Source organism: Hetaerina americana, unplaced genomic scaffold (genome assembly GCF_022747635.1).
Source record: "Hetaerina americana unplaced genomic scaffold, ioHetAmer1.1.p SCAF_4, whole genome shotgun sequence".
NCBI lineage: Eukaryota > Metazoa > Arthropoda > Insecta > Odonata > Calopterygidae > Hetaerina > Hetaerina americana.
In genome coordinates, this window is record NW_027286985.1 from 27,988,809 (window position 1) to 28,006,108 (window position 17,300).

The following is a 17,300-nucleotide window of genomic DNA, read 5'->3' on the forward strand; positions in this document are numbered from 1 at the left end:
ATTAATCCCAACAGGATTTATTATTTAACCTCTCCCTTTTTATCTTCCCAGCAACATGGTTTCCTCCCAGGAAGATCATGCCTGACAAATCTTAAATCACATCAACTTGATGCAATCTACCTTGAATTCTCCAAGGCTTTCGACGCCCTCCATCATCAACTCCTTTATAAACTCAGCCAACAGTTTGGCATACATGGTATGTTCCTCAGTCCCCTTTCTAGCTTTCTCACCAACAGAACCCAGCGTGTGATGCTCTTGGATCCTTCTTCCTCTTGATCTCCTGTGACATCTGGAGGTCCCCTGGCCAGTGTCCTTGGGCCATATCTTTTCAATGTATTCATTAATGATTTTCCTTCCCAGCTCATTTCCTCTCAAGTTTTACCATTCTCTATGCTGATGATTGCAAGATTTATAAGCAAATTAATATTACTTCTGACTGTATTCACCTTCAACTTGCCTTAAATCAAATTTCCCTGTGGTGTGATACCTGGAAGCTTAACTTAAACCCTGGAAAATTCAGCATCATGACTCTTGCTCTGACAAAAAACCTCACATTCAACTACAACGATCAAGGTCCTAATCGTTTTAACAGACCAAAAACTAAATTACTCCAAACACATACAGACTGTAAAAAATAAAGCAATGTCCCTATTAGGCCTTCTTTACCACTTCACAGAAATTAAAGATCCAATAGCACTCCATTCGTAATTCTCAACAATTGTCCTTCCCATTGTATCATGTTGCTCCCCAATTTGGTCCACCTCATCCCCATCTAATCTAAAATCCCTTGATTGCATCTCTCACTTCTTTGCCAAAATAGTCAAACACCAAGTCCCACATTATCGCAATACTTGTATGTCCTCAAATGCTGTTTGGTCTTCTTTATCCATTTCTAACCCCCAACACCATAGACTTAAAGCTGATTTAAAACTCCCCGACAACACCCTAAACTCGACTATTGATTGACCTGAACTGCTCTCTCTCTTCAACTACAGGATACCAACTGAGTCCACTCGCACCCACTCCCTACTCCATCTGCCTATTCCTAGGATATCTCTCACTAAGCCCTCACCTTTATTTCACCCCTTCTCCCTTCTAAATTCACTCCCTCACACTGTCGATCCTTTTTTTATCATGTAACAATTTTGTCACCCAAGCATTATCCCACCTTTCAACAAATTAAATGTTTCCCCTGTCCATGTTCAGTTCTCATTGTTTATTGTTATGCAGTTATTGTATTTTGCCCTCTCTCATGTTTTTGTTATATTTTTCACTGTAAATTGGTGCCACTGCTGCATACAAATACTGCTTTAAATAAATAAAAGAGTCCTATAGCATAGGCATAACAAAAGGTTTTGCTAATGGCTTTAAAAGAATATTTTATAAAATTAAATTTCCTTACCTACATGGGGGTAGCATTTTTTAAGTAATTATTATTAAGAAATCATCAAAATTTCTTCTGTAAATGAGCTGATTCTTCCTTATTTTCATAATTTGTAAATTACAGTTATTAATATTGATTTGTTTCATTTTAGGAAGTCATATATTGAAATAACATGCAGTATGGGGAAGATAAGGCTTGCAGTATGATTAAGTTCCTTCATTTGAAAGGTTAAAATACCCAGTAAATCCACAATGAAATTATCGCTGTTTATGTAAATGATGGCCCATAACAGTTATGAGGTGGAAAAGGAATTTTAAAATTGGCCAAATGTCCCTCACAGGCAATCCAAGAAGTGAAAGACCATCATTACTCATGGATGATGCTACCGCAATTAAGAAAGTGGAGGACTTAATCCTATTAGACCAAAGAGCACTCATTCCTCCTGATCATGAATGTGACTGATTCTAGTTTGGGCAATGTGTGGAAAATTTTTCGCAAAGAATTGCACCTGTCAAAGGTGTCAGCATACTGGGCAAACACAACTTGCAATCAAGACCATGGTATGGCTGGCAATCAAAGTGATGTAGCTTTGAAATTTTGCCACATCTACCCTATTCTCCCGATCTCACCCCAAGCAAATTTTTCTTATTCCCATAACTCAAAAAAACAAACCTGGGGGTGGAGATTTGGCAGCACAAATGACGTCACTTAAGAGGTTGGACAATGTCTTTTGAAACAATCTGCTGAATTCTATAATGACGGCCTTCATAAGGTCAAAAACACTGGGAGAAATGCATAACTCTGGATAGTGACTATGTAGAGAAGTCTTAAAAATAAAAACTAAGTATCTAATTATTATTTAATAATGATTAAAACTTAATCATACCCCCTTATACATTGGACCTTTTGCATTGTTAACACTACATTTCTTACAAGAGGTGATACATATTAAATCATACACAGAAGTTATGTTCAATTTCACAATCTCTATAAACTTCCATTGATGAAGTTTGCCGCTCAAATGAAATGACCACTCCAATAAACATATTGTTAAATGCATTTGATTCTAATGGAAAATGGAATTCTGGCAGTTGAGAAATATATTTCATATACTATACCCTATTATTAGAAATAAAGTGCTTATTTTCTGATGATAGTGTTGCGTTTTCAGAGGCAGGGGGATTCTTTCTTGAGAGGATCACTTCTGGATGTGGCTCACTTTTAAGGAATTTGGTTTCAAAACAAGAATATCTACAGAAAACCATAGATCCTATAGGTACAAAGTCTCAACATAATAAAGGACATAAAAATAAGATATGTTCATTCAACCTATATATTTATACATTTAATAAGTATATCCTATTTACTCACTCCTAGGATGTCTCCAAATATAATTGAGAAAATGGGCATGCTGCATCCCATAATGGCAGATGTTAGACCTCCAATCATAATATAGACCCATTCAGGTTTGTTGAGTTTTATTATTTCTGTCATTGTAGCCTTTGTTTCTTTTTCTTTTTTTGTTCCTTCTTCATCCTCCTGTCATGGTTATTAAATAATTATAATAAGTTCAACGATAAAAATGTCTTATTGTAGTGTTATTTCTTACAGTTATGAACTCTTTTAAATATATAACTATGCATTTTCAATATCACAAGTGGAAACATGTACATGGTAAAAATAGATCTCAAATTAAAACATTTTTGAGCATGTAATTCCTCACAGATTGTCTGCTAATTATCCAAGGGACTGAGCATACCATTAAGCAACATTTAATCAAGATAAGGTCTGCTAAGAATTAATATGATAATATATAAGTCAAAACAAAAGTAATGCCATTCCACAGAGAAGAAAAAAACAAGAGAAAAATTTTTCAGCAGCAAAAAAGTGAGATAAAAATGTAGCCACTTTAATTATTTGGGAAATAACAGAGACTTTAACAAGGACAAAGACGTTCACAAAAATTGCATAACTACCAGATGGGATGTGGCACAATGTATACAACTTGAATAACAAAGCAAGAAAGGAAGAGCAGTTTGGAATTTATGAAGTAATGACAGCCCCTGTTCTGCTCTATGAATAATGGCAAAGGTGAATGAAAGGATGACATAGATATCAGAAGAAATAGGAATAATAGAATATGAAAAGATTGAGAGAGTTAGATGAGCCATGTACAACAAATACAAGAATCTTAATTAGCCAAATAAAAAATGGAGCATTAGCCAAGATGAAGATGGATCATAGATAGACCCAGGAAGATATGACTGGAAAATCTTGAAAAAAAAGTTTGAAAAGTTAATAATTATCTGAACATTAAAATTGAAATTTAACCCTGGATCGATAGCATCTTGTCTGTGTAAAAATATATTATTTTTAGTTTTAGATTTTTACCAAATTTTCAGCTGTATTCATTACCGATACACAGTTTTTCAACATTTTATTTAGCATTTAAACCAAAATTGATCTGTTCTTTTATCAACCTAATTTTTTTATGTTGTCAAAGATAGTATGCTGGCATTAATAGAGAGGTTTTCATAAGGTAAGTTTTAAATACAGATCAGAAGCAGAATATTAAATCAAGGAGCATTGAGTCCAAGCAGGAATTGAAGATTTAGTATCCCTTTGAATTATACTCTTAAAAAATTATGCTTTAAGCAAAGTTTACTATAGCAATACTATCCTCAGCTATTAACTCATTGAGCAACATCAGTGACTTGATGATTTCTTCCCCTGAATGCACTGCTCATCCTCCACCTGCACAGTACTGCAGGTAGCTAGTGTTAAATGTATTGTTAAAAGCCCAATGAGAGGATATAATTATTTTTCAAATAAATATATCATGACAGAAAGAATTAATCATAAATTATGTGAAGATATGGGGGATAAGGAACTTGAATAGATTTATTTTTGCTCAAAGTCACATAACTTACAGAAGAGAACTCTCCGGGATGACTTCCATCTGTCAATGATGACCGTTGGCTGCTCTCCGTACTTGTTTTACTTATTGTTCTTTGAAAGTGGCGCTCAACTGTTTGAAGTTAAATTACATTGTAGGAATTACATACTTTAGTAGGAAAATGAACACTCAATGTTAAATGAAATGCTTTCACCTATGCCAGTTTGTTTAATCTACTGACAAATAATATTTATGCTAGGGATAATAATTGATGGAGCACTAATCAATCAATAATTGTCTTTTTGTCCATTTAAGGATATTTTTTTAAGACTTATAAATAATTAGTCTAATTAAAGTTGATATCTTGATAACTTAGCTATAACAATTATCTGAATTTACTTTTCATCACATTTTATATTTTATCAGATATGCGAAAAAGAGTTAATTTCATTTTAATTCATCTTTTAAAGAAAATAATTTTTTCTTTTAACTATTTATATGCATGTGCATTGGGTATTAGGGAGCACCATAAAGGCATTACATATCTATATGATAGTATATCGATACAGAGTATGCAGGAATGGAATAGAGGCTTCCAATTTTTGCAAAAATATGATAAAAATTCTAAGAGTAAAATAGGCTAAGTCTGATTTGGATGTGCTTTTCTGGAAATTTTTGTGACCAAAAAAACCAATTTTTTCCAATATTTGATGCTCACAGATGGCAGTAGATGTTTCACTCAGAATTAAATTCATTCACTACAACAAGTAGCGATAAAACTTACAGTAAAGTTAAAACTTAGTCAAGGCATAACATGGAAAAATTGTTGCAATCAATCAAAGTCAGGAAAAACATTAGTTAAACCAGAAATCTTTCAGCAAATTTCTTGGTCCCTTAGTTTGGTTTGCTCACTTAACACAAATGATCAATAACTTCCTTCAAGGAATGCTGCTTACCTAAAGTCAACAATGTTAAAGGAAACATTTGAAATTTTGGGGGAAGGGCAGTGTGGTTTTTTCAGTCCCAAGGAGGCTAATTATTTCCCTAACTATTATTTTCCCCCAATTCCAACCTATTTTTCTGAAAATTTTTTCAGCTTTCTTTTTATACTCCTTGTGATTTCCTTCAACTGACCCATCTTTCTCAGGCACATCTCAGTAAATATCACAGTGGAAGGATAATCATATCCAGGAGTAGAGGGGCCAACTCATTTATAACAGCATGGAAATCCAATAAGTACACATTCATTATTCTACCCTTGGATTGCTCTTGAAGGCAGTCATATGTTTGAAATAAGAAATGGGTCATCTGCATTGGAAAAATGAGTTTCGCCATGCATCTACACAAATATACATCACTTTGGTCAGTCGACAATGTTTATGAAAGTAAGAGGGAGAGCTAGCATCAACATGTATTCGATAAAAATCTATGAAATTCAGTAAATGTTCATTCAGGTGCATCAAAACCTTTTGAATAAGTAGCTACAAAGATGTTTGTACATTTCAATTCAGTTTTCATGATGATTAAATAAAAGAAAACTAGTTTTGTCACTGAGATGAAGGTTCAGATATTCAATGAGGTGCATCATGGATTAAGCAATAAAAGCCATGCTTCAGGATTCTAAAATCAATGTTCAGCATCTTAACAAAATGTAAAGGTAGAGCAAGTGGCTGCAATGGGGGCATATTTAGCACAAATCAAAGCATCTAAGTGGACTTGCTCATAATGACATTGAAGAGGAATCATAAGAGTGGCTAAATCACATCCAATTAGTGGATATACCCTTAAGAGACCCCGCAATTAAAAAAAAAGGCATCTGGTTTTGGTATTAGTGACTTCAAGTAATCTACTGGTCAGCTGTGCTGATCTGAAAATTATCATGGAATTATTCTTTAGTAACTGGCAGAGAAGCAAATAAAGTGCATAAAGTAAGTGTAAATGAATGGCCGCTTATTTTCAAACTCCTTCACGGATATTATGGCCCTCATAATATTGTCAGTACAGCTGAAACTTTTTTATAATGGCTAACCAATCCAAGTTCATTGAGCATAAAGTGAGAAAAATGTAAGGCATTGAGGCAGATGTAGCAAACAAAGATCAACTGTTGTACTCAAGGTGTAACTTGGAGATGGTTTAAGGGTTAGTGATAATGTAAGATAATCAAAGAGCTCTCCCTATTTTAAGCAAATCCAGCATTTTTTTCAATTTATCATGTGGATACAGACATAACTTAAAGGCATGGATAGATGGAATTTTGTTCCATTATAGGCTTAGATAATTTATTTACCATATAGTTTCCCAAAATTGTCATATCTGAGTGTGGAGTTCATCTAACACTGAGTGAAATAGTGTTAAATTAATGCATCAGTGAGATAGAGGTCCTATTTTCTATCATGGTGCCTACCACAGTAACTACAGAGCTGTGCCACTAAAAAATCACACAGGTTGGGTGATGAGGCATATCTGGGTAGAGGATGTTTGAAGGTATTGCCTGGATTGAATCCAGGCCCTCTGGTAATTGTTGTCCACATGGCTACTTACCACCTTTAAAATAGTATAAATTTTCAACACTGGTTGACTTTATGTTAACTTTTGAAAATTATAGGGATACTGATGTGCCACTCAATGTCTTCTCTTTTCTTAAAAGAAAATGAATATAGACAAAAATAAAGAATGAAATTCACTTGGGAACAAGGAGGAAATGCCAAGCCATGGGCAGCAAAGGAAGTATTTATGAATGTATGCAAAATAAAAGCAAATGGAAATCTAACAGGAAGCTTAATATTACTTGCAATTGTTTCAGCCAAACTTGAAGGGATGAATTTTTTTCTAGCAAAAACTCTTTTCTTGTTTCCTTTACAAACAAGTTACTGAAGATCTACTGTACATAAGTGGTTTCAAAATTATCCCAGAGGCATGCAAAATGTACATAATTACTTTCAGTAGTTTCACTCTCCTTCTCTTCATCAACTCCTGAGTTGAGTTGGGCATTGACAAGGCCATAGTAATGTTCTCCACGAGCCATCAGCTCAGAGTGAGTCCCCTCCTCTACAACAACGCCATCATGGAGCACAGCAATCTTGTCGGCCCCTCTGATGGTTGAAAGTCGGTGGGCTACTATCACTGTAGTACAACTTTGGCTGGCCTATCAGAGAAACCAAAACCCAGTAGAAGTAAAAAATCTAGTTACTTTTCTGTGTCGTAAATATCCACTGATGGTGAATTTATTGGGTAACTCTCAGAGAAGAGTGTTTTCAAATTCTTTGAGGTTTAATTTAAATACAATTTTTTATATATGATAATATTTGATGATTGATAAATGGAAGTGAATGAATAAATTCTGAAATATATATTTATAAATCATCAAAAGTATAACAAATATATAGTATGGAAGTGAATTGACTTAAAAGAACAGAATAGGGAATTTTGAACTAGGGTACGATTTCCCTCAATTACAATTAGGTTTTGTCCAATGATATATTATTAATAAAATCGTTCAATGAGTGTTTAGTACCTTGTTGTTCAATTCACTACACCCTAAGTCTGGACTTGCCCAATGGTTGGGTTGCATGAATTCATACTTCTGTGCTGAATTTTAAGAAGCTCCTCGAAATTATATTATAATATCTCCTCTTTTTGCATTAAATACAGAATGAAAATTGTCCGAATAATCTTACTAGGCCATTCTATGGATCAGGATGGTAATCAATTCCCTGGTTCTGCCACAGTTGTGATTTTTATCCATACCTGTTGCAAGATGTATCTTAAGACCTTGAACCCAAGTACCATTTACAAAACACTGGCCATCAGCAAATGACCCTTCCATTGCTGAACTTAAGATGTATTTTCAATGAGTACTGAACCATATTCGCAAATACAGTGGACCAATGTAGCATAAGAAACCAGAAATTCATAACCTTCCTGCAATACAGAACTATGAAAGCCTTCAGCAGAAATATTCTGGGGCTGACCTTATCAGCATTGTGATATCAATTCATTCCAGGTACTTACCTTTATAGCTATGAAGCAATTACTGCACAGTGGTTATATATTGTGACAGTATGAATTTTTACAAATTCCAAGAATTTCTTTTGGGCATGGAGTAGATATATAATTTGCCTAGTTTTTTGGAATTGTTGATGAGTACTAATAATATGAAATGCCTACCAATAAAATAAACATTAAATGCTGAATTTTAATAAAACATTAACCCTCCCCTAACCCTAACAACTTTAACCCTGGGGTGAGGATCACATCTTTGCAGAGCAAGATGCATACTATAAACTTACTATAAAGACTAGAAACTTGTGTTTTGTCAACCACCTGTGGCAAAATACACCTCTCCAGCAACCGTAAAGTCAGAGGGATATGCAGTCAAACACATTTCCCCTTCCTCAGCATTGACAAATCAATCTCCTGAAGTAGTTGCTATCCCCAATATGGTCAAACTTATGTCTAAGAAGGAATTGGGGTAAGATTGACTCATCATACCCATAAAATGTGGTTTATGGACATGATAAGCTATGAAGAGGCACTAATGAGGGAGACATGTACATCTTAAGATGTATATCTGTGTTTCATGCTACATCAATATTTAAATGAATATCTTCATGAACCCTGATAGAAACTTATGAACTATGGTTAGTAAATTTCATGGAGTGAACCAACACCAAATTAATGTACTACATCAAGGAGAATGGCTTTTTTAGGATAAAACAACTAATATGGTAAAAATTGAATTATAGATTAGGTTTCCCCTAAAACAGGCATTAAGAAGTCAGTGTGCTGGTGGAATATATATTCCATCTGGGTGTGTCCATTCCCAAGATCAAGGGGACACTTGTTAACACTTGAGTAAAAGGAATATTTATAAGTTATATGGCATGTTTCCTTACCTTATCTAATGCTTCCTGAACCTTGGCTTCACTTCCTGTGTCAAGTGCAGATGTTGCCTCATCCAAAAGCAGAATGTCTGGCTTTCGAACGAGGGCTCGGGCAATAGCAATTCTTTGTTTCTGACCTCCAGACATTTGTGCTCCTCGCTCTCCAACCATTGTTTCATATTTCTACAAAAAGAACAATAGCTCTGTAATGGTAGTTGTTATAGATTTTTATATTTTTAATGCTTAGCTTATGTCTAAGGCTTTGGAAAATGTCATGCATATTGATTGTTAAATTAATGATGTTATAATTACATTGTAAACTACAAAATTGAATATACCAAAGAATAGAGTGTTAATTATGCTTATATTTTCCACATTTGAGGAGTTTACATGGTAAATTAGTACCAATGAAGCAATAGATATTAAAGCTACTATCAAGATACCATTTTATGTATTGTATTTATTGGTGCAATCACTCTTAACTACATTAGAACAAAGTACTTAAATTGAGATTAAGGTAAAAGGATCAGAAAAATTCTTTGAAAAAAAATTCACATCTCTTTTACATGAAGCCAAGGATAAATTTAAAAAAATTAACTCAATTACATACCATATTGCCTTTGTAGATCAATCTAATTAAGTATTGTTGGGAAATATTGTAGTTTCTTTACATATGTGATATATTGATAACCCTTTATTTAGGGTATTAGTTGAGGCTACTCTAGGTTTATATTAGAATCTGTCCTGTTCGTTTGCTCCAAGCTGAGAGAAGCAGAAAGTTGGTTCTACTCACCAACTCAATCTTAAAATGATTATTTTGTAAAGCTCTACATTATTCTTAAACTTTCAATTCTTTCCACTCTGGAGGAACTTAAGTTAATTGAGTTGGGTACCAGACTCTAAAGAACAGTACATTAAAACCACTAGGGAGCAGTAAAGCATTTCAAGAAAAATATTTGTCTTTATGGATTTTGAGTGTTACTTTTCATATATACAGTATCATTTTTCTGAAGTTTCCATTGATATTTAAATGAAATACCATATGTTTAACCTATTTAATAACAATAAATGTTGAAATTTTACTCCCTGCTCAGTTAGAGGTATTTTCGAACTAAATAATTGGGTATACAGATGGCAGATCAATTCTAGAGAAGCTGGCTTGTTGTAAAATTTAATAAAAATTGATGTAGAGGTTGCACACTATGAATCATATCAAAATATTCCCTTAAATTTTTAAAACCTAGTAATGAAGTAGTATATTTCAATATATTTAGACAACTGCAAACAATGTGTAAATCTGCCGAACTCCCTATTTTTTCTCTAAAAAATAATTTATGGACATTGACAGCAAATTTCTTCAATTCATTTCAATTTTACATGAAATATTATATTATTACCATTTGTGCATTCCTACTGGAAAAAATAGGTTATTTTCCTGTATTTTTAGATGTAAATATTCCTTAATGTATGAAAAACTGATATTTTCTCACCTGGGGGAGTTTCATAATGAAGTCATGAGCATTAGCTGCTTTAGCTGCTGTCTCTATATCTTCGTCTGTTACACCATCTCTACCATAACGAATGTTTTCTGCAATGGTGGAAGCAAAGAGCACAGGCTCTTGTCCTACCACACCAATGTGAGATCTAAGCCATTTGACATTTAAATCTCTTATATCATGGCCATCCACTTTAACCTATAATTAAAAAAACATGATTATTTTCAGTAAAACCCCTTGGCAATTGTAACTCAGGAAATAATCTCCATTAGAACATAATACATCATTAATAAATTGAGGATCTGGTGACTTTAGGTCTATTGCTTCAACTTATCATATTTTCCCATCGATAATGCGCACCTTGTGTATAACACGCACCCAGTACTTTGTAGTTATCATGCATTTGTAGAGATACTGCATGCCCAGGGCTTCATAGTTATCTTGTGCATGCAGAGATGCTGCGCATCCATATAAACATATATATATGCGCGTAAAAATTATATATAGTGTGTGTGAAAATACGTCTTTGCTTGGATTTTTTTCAATTTTCATTACACAACGCGCATCGTCATTTATTCGATCATCTGACCATTTCTGTATAGATAACGCACGCGTTATCAATGGGAGAATACAGTATTTCAAATATCTGTATGAGCAGTTAGATAACCTTACATAGATTCTATTAGCATAGGTAACTGACAGGGAAAATCATTTGCACCATAGGTGAGTAATATGACAGGAATAAAATTTTCAGGGAATACAGGAAAGATGTAGAGAAACCAAGTATTTGCATCGGTATACCCTTAACAATAGGCACCAAGAGGCACAAATTTAAATCTCCATTCAACAGGCAGCACTGCATTTGAAGTACTCTTTACGTGACACCCAAGTATGGATCTCGAGACCACTGATAAATTTTCTACCACCATTTGAATTTAAACTCGGGTTCCCGGAAAGCGGAAAGGCAGTCCACTCTAAGCAGAACATATGCTTGCCAGATCAAGAAGTAATTGTTTGTTATCTACAAGAATGTGAGTTTTGAGATATATGATATTTTTATTTGTTATATAATTATTATCCTACTTCATTCCAATGTTAGGAAATCACCTTTATGCATTACAATTTATAATTAAAGTTCCCAGTCATATTATTTTGTCTCTCTAAAGAATATGTGAACAGTAGTATTGAAGTTACCAAGAAATCAGCTCTTGCTCCATCTTTGAGAGTGGTTCTTACTAACTTGTTTGATTCTTTGTCAGTTGATACCTATTTTTTATGTTTATCAGTAACTACTATTATTATGATAATAACAATTTTGTAGGTGACAATACTATATACACTCACTAAATGCACTGAAACCATCTAAATTTGTCAAATTTTAATGACCTCAATATAGATAGTGTGTAATTTTACTTACTACTCCACTTGATGGATCATAAAATCTTTGGATTAGCTGAATACAAGTAGATTTTCCACAGCCAGAGCTTCCAACCAATGCCACGGTCTGTCCTTTGTTGATGGTCAGGTTGAGACCTGTTAGGATCTTCCCATTGTTTGGGGGGGGGGGAAGAATAAACATTATCATGATAAATAATTTTGAAACATTTGATTGTAATGAAAAAGGGATAAGAACACATAGGAACACAGGGGAGATGGGAAAGGCAGAATCGAGCAGATCACAAGCGCAAAAATATTTCCTTGACCAGGACTTGACCACTGGATCTTTCGATTTGCCAGGCTGATGCTCCAACCATTTGAACTATTGAGGAAATGCAATTAACACTGAGATCTCCTTGTCTTTATGCAGCCAAGTACCCCAATTCTTTGGCCAAGAGATGGCATCAGGGGGCTGTTTCACCCACAATAGGAGAAATAGACAACACACAAGAGGAAAGGACCATAGGATAGCAATCATACAATATCATAAAGGAGAGTAACAGTTAGGATTGTAATATTAAGTATATAGGTAATGAATGTGATACTTACTTTGACATCTGGCCTTGAAGGATAATTGAAATGGATACCCTCAAATTTTATATCCCCTGTAACCTTCTCCAAAGTTCTTCCTGCTGTTGATGAGCTGTCTATTGGTGGTATTCTAGCCAAAAGAGCAAATATGGTGCCAGCAGACCCTTTTGCCATCGCAAATGTTTCAAAATATGGCGACGATTGTCCAAAATTCATAGAACCCACCATGATACCAAAAAATACCTGTAAGACAAATAATGGGAAACATAGAAAGATCAGATACTGAGTATCAGACCTATAAGTTAACTATTAACATGAGAAAAGTTGTTGCAAATTCAAGAACCTTTCTGAGGAAACTTATGATACACAAGTTATAATTGCAATGGTATGGAATCATAACCAGCTGCACTCATCACTTAACATTGATGAACTGCTTAATATTACTGGTGGCTCCTCTGCTCTTGTTATTGCCTAGTAATCCTAGACCTGAGACATTTTATGACAACAAATTTTCAGATTTTATTTTTACCGCTTTCTAATATTAATAATTTTATTTACCCACAATACATCACGATATTCTCAAGGCAAGTGCATAGGGAGCTTGCCTTGTGTGTATCGCAACAGAGGGCTCTTCAGCAGAAATTTATCATTTTCAGCACCATGAAAGATAATTATTCACTAATCAACAAAAGTAAACATTTGGTTTTGATACAACTGAAATATTTCTCAAAGCTAACACACCTCTCAGGAAAATCGACCAAACAGAGTTTTGTCATTGAATAATAGTATAGAGTGGAGCACAGATGATTTGTTGCTTCCAGCGAGAAGCACTCCTTACCCTACTAAACACTTCTTTTCCTTCTCCTATCTCCTCAATGTTAGCGACCAGCAACATTTTATTCATTGGAAAAGTTTTTTCTTCCACATTTAAGTAAATCACTTGCATGACTTTTAATTGCACAATTCACTAAAATGAGTCTACAAAAACATTGCTATTATTATGACCCAAGTGAACAACTTGGAACACTTCTCTAAGCAATGTTTTTATTTTCATTTCCTCCTGTAATATTTAAAAAAAGAGAAGTCACTGACCAAATTATTTATAAAACCTTGAAGCTATGCATTACGTCATTAGTATTCATTGCATAAAGAAATAGATAGAGGCTATATGTGCCTAATATTTAGGAATAAGGGACATCAATGACCTTGATTTGTTAACACTCTGCCAGGAGAAAGTGTTTCGCTAGGGAGCATTAGTACCTGAGACTACTGGGAACCCTTAAAGGCAATCTAAAGTAGAACATATGCCACTGCCCATGAAAGCCTGAGGACTGCATTTGCTTTAAGTGTTCTTCTCAGTTTATTATCTGCTTTGGAAGAGTGACAGCAGACACTATCAAATAGTATCAAATGATAATTGCATACTGAAACTATGACTCTGGGACTGTTTTTCCCATTCAATATCATTCTGTGCAATGAGTGGAATAATTTATGATAAATTCTTTAAAGCACTTACTTCCCAACTTAGTTTTAGGCAAGGTTAGGCAAGGAGACACACTGGCAAGTATTTTGTGACATGATATTACATGCTTATAATAATTCATTGTTAACTTTTTCGTTGGGACAATGAGGTATGGGAACTGTGGTATGGGAACTGAACTGTAGCTTGCAGTAATTTTAACTAAGCATCTTAAGTTTTTTGATATATATACAGGTTTAGCATTTTCTTCCTGGATGAAAAAATAGTTATGGCTATCTTTTTACCTTATTGCATGTTAATATACATATTTTAGAAAACCAATCAACATTCATGACAGTCATTTGTAACACAGCACAGTGCAGAATGATTAAACTACTTCCTGCATGGCGTACATAGGAGGCATATTCATAAAGTAAGGGCTGTTTGCTTATATTTAAATATTGGCGCTTTAGAACCCAGTTTTACTCCTGCAGCGCCATCTACTGATTCATTTAGAGGCTATAGCAGCATTTTTTTTGTTTCAGAAGTCGTTTGCTTGTCCGTGCATGCAAAAAACAATGTCCGCAACAATCATCCACCCTGCCAGCTGTGAAGTTCATTCTGTCATACGATTCTTGTACGCAAAAGGATTGTTGGCTGCTGAAATTCATCAGAAGTTATGCCTAGTTTACGGACCTACAGTTATGAGTGAAGGAAAGGTTACACAATGGTGCCATATTTTAAAAATGGACAAACAAATGTCCATGACGGAGAGCAAAGTGGCAGGCCCAGTATTCTGACCGATGAAATTGTTTTGCAAGTGGAACAAAAACTGCGATGTGATCATCAATTGATGATTAATGGCCTGGCTGAACAATTTCCTCAACTTGGACACACTATTGTCTACAATATTCTCATGGAAAATCTCGGATATCACAAATCGTGTGCAAGGTGGGTAATGAAAATGCTCACCACCACCAAAAAGAGCAAAGAAAGTCCAGCGGACAAGAGTTTTTTGATTTTGACCACCCACCGTACAGTCCTGACCTTGCACCTAACGACTACTTCCTCTTCTTGCACTTGAAACAGTGGCTTGGTGGAAAACATTCTGAAACCGAAGAGGAACTCGAGAATGGCATTGCCAATTGGTTCAACTCTCAGGCGGCGAGCTTCTATGCAGAGAGATTAAAGAAGCTGGTGCAGCAGTACGAAAAATGCTTTGAAGTGAACGGTGATTATGTAGGGAAGTGAATTATATTTTTTCCTGTGACCAAACAGCCCTTAATTTATGAACATGCTTCGTACATTAGTTCTGAATTTCCAAATCTCTCTCATAATAGGATCCAAATAGAGAATTAGAAACAAAACATGAGCTTATCCTATTTTTGGTGAATAATTTAACTATGGATTATGCACTTGGTTGAATCACTAATTTTTCCCAAAAAAAATGCTACTGTTCAATTTTCCTCTGTAAGAGAAATACCATATTGGCATCATTATCCATTCTAATCACGATGCTTTGGTATGATTGTTTGATAAAAGTGCTCCATAATCACAAATAAATTCAGATCAACTAAATTTCTCCTGTAAATTCTATGGAATCACAAATAACCTTTGGCAATGCACCCAGAGGATGTTAAAGAAAAATAAAAGATAAAAATTCAGTTTATTTGAAATTCACTAAGCCACATGGGGAACTTAACATTTTTTAAATATTGATGCAAGTACAACCGATAAAAAATAGCAATAGAGTTTGTCTGAACATTTAAGAGGTAAATTTAACTCCACTTTTCTAACATTATACACACAATGAATTTGGATCAAATGGCCATCAGCATGCTATAATTATCCTGATTAAGAAAGGGAAAAAAATAGGTGGCCATGCATTTCCATGGCTGCCTATTTTTTCATTTCTTAATCAGGATATTTATAGTGAGATGGTGTTTCCAAGTTCATTTTGATTTCTTATTATTACTCTTAAATTTTTTTAAATAAAGTGTGTGGAATTACAAAGTCAATAATTTCATTACATTTCAATATTAATCTTAAATGCTAACTGTTGTTATCTCATCCTTGCTGGATGGTTTTGGTACTCCTAGTTATCTATTTCTATCTATTGAGGTTCCAAAGAGAATGGAAATCGTGTCCGATGATGGCTGGCACTCTGAATAAGTATCAATGTAATTTGAATGTCTCAAGTCCATTATTGCTTACTGTAAATGTTGCTTACTGTAAATGTTACTTACTGTCACCATAGTTGAAGTTGTGTAGTGTCTTTCTGAGGGCGGCAGATGTCTCTCATCGAGAACTAGGCCTACACCATACCAGAAAGCCAAAGCATAACTTGCATAAATGCAAAACCACAAAGTACCCATCCCCAGGCCGGATGCAAAGCTTCTCTTTATGTTATTTCTTTTTGCATATACCAAATTCTTGGAATACCTGAAATGAAAGAAAGTGCTACGTTTTATTTTTCTGGAGCAAAGAATAAGATTTTTGGATTGAAAACTGTCCATTGCTAGGGATCAGTTCAACTTACAGGCAGGCATACAAAATACCAAATACTTCAGTGCTTTCTTAAAATTTGCCTGCATAATAACTATGGTTCAAAGGGCTAAACATTCATCTCAGGCAAAGCATCAATTAGGATTTTTGAGGAAAGCAGGCAGTATGAAAACAAAACTCTTACGCAATTAGACATCTCAGAACTGTGGTCAGAGTACTCACTCAAAATGATCCATAATTGTATGGTGTAAGGTTTAAACCCAAGACATAACCTATTGCAATTTTTGTTGATAGTGGATGAGAATATCCATCATAATAGAGAAACACATCATATTTAATATTTCTATATTTTCATCACATATTTTATTACAATAGCTCTGCCCCCGGCCTTCCTCATGAAAACTTCCTTTCTATTATGGATATGATGGGAACATAAAACATGGGATGTCAATCATGGGATGGGTTGGCAATCCTGCTGTATGTGCACAATTTTTACTAAATAAATAAATAAATATGTAGACGGGGAGGGCAAGGAACAATTGCGTAAGCTAAATAAAGAGAAATAAAAAGAAAGGAAGAACTTTTTAGAGTTACCACTAGAGGGGGAAGAGTGGAGACTTCATAAAATCAGTTCTCATAATAAAGTACTGATGACGATGACCAACTAACCACAGAAATCAAACCCTTACCCTACACCACTAGTGAATGA

General features: G+C 34.6%; 1 protein-coding gene across 1 annotated transcript in view; it reads right to left on the reverse strand.

The window, feature by feature from the left end:
- Mdr50 (Multi drug resistance 50) overlaps positions 1-17,300 on the reverse strand; it is a 66,249-nt gene that overhangs the window by 21,154 nt on the left and 27,795 nt on the right. The window contains exons 9-16 of the mRNA XM_071590172.1: positions 16,333-16,528; positions 12,646-12,870; positions 12,077-12,202; positions 10,654-10,857; positions 9,176-9,346; positions 7,218-7,425; positions 4,315-4,412; positions 2,756-2,923 (exon numbers count right to left, since the gene is read on the reverse strand). Coding sequence (XP_071446273.1) covers positions 2,756-2,923; positions 4,315-4,412; positions 7,218-7,425; positions 9,176-9,346; positions 10,654-10,857; positions 12,077-12,202; positions 12,646-12,870; positions 16,333-16,528 — 1,396 coding nt within the window. The remainder of the gene's footprint in view (positions 1-2,755; positions 2,924-4,314; positions 4,413-7,217; positions 7,426-9,175; positions 9,347-10,653; positions 10,858-12,076; positions 12,203-12,645; positions 12,871-16,332; positions 16,529-17,300) is intronic.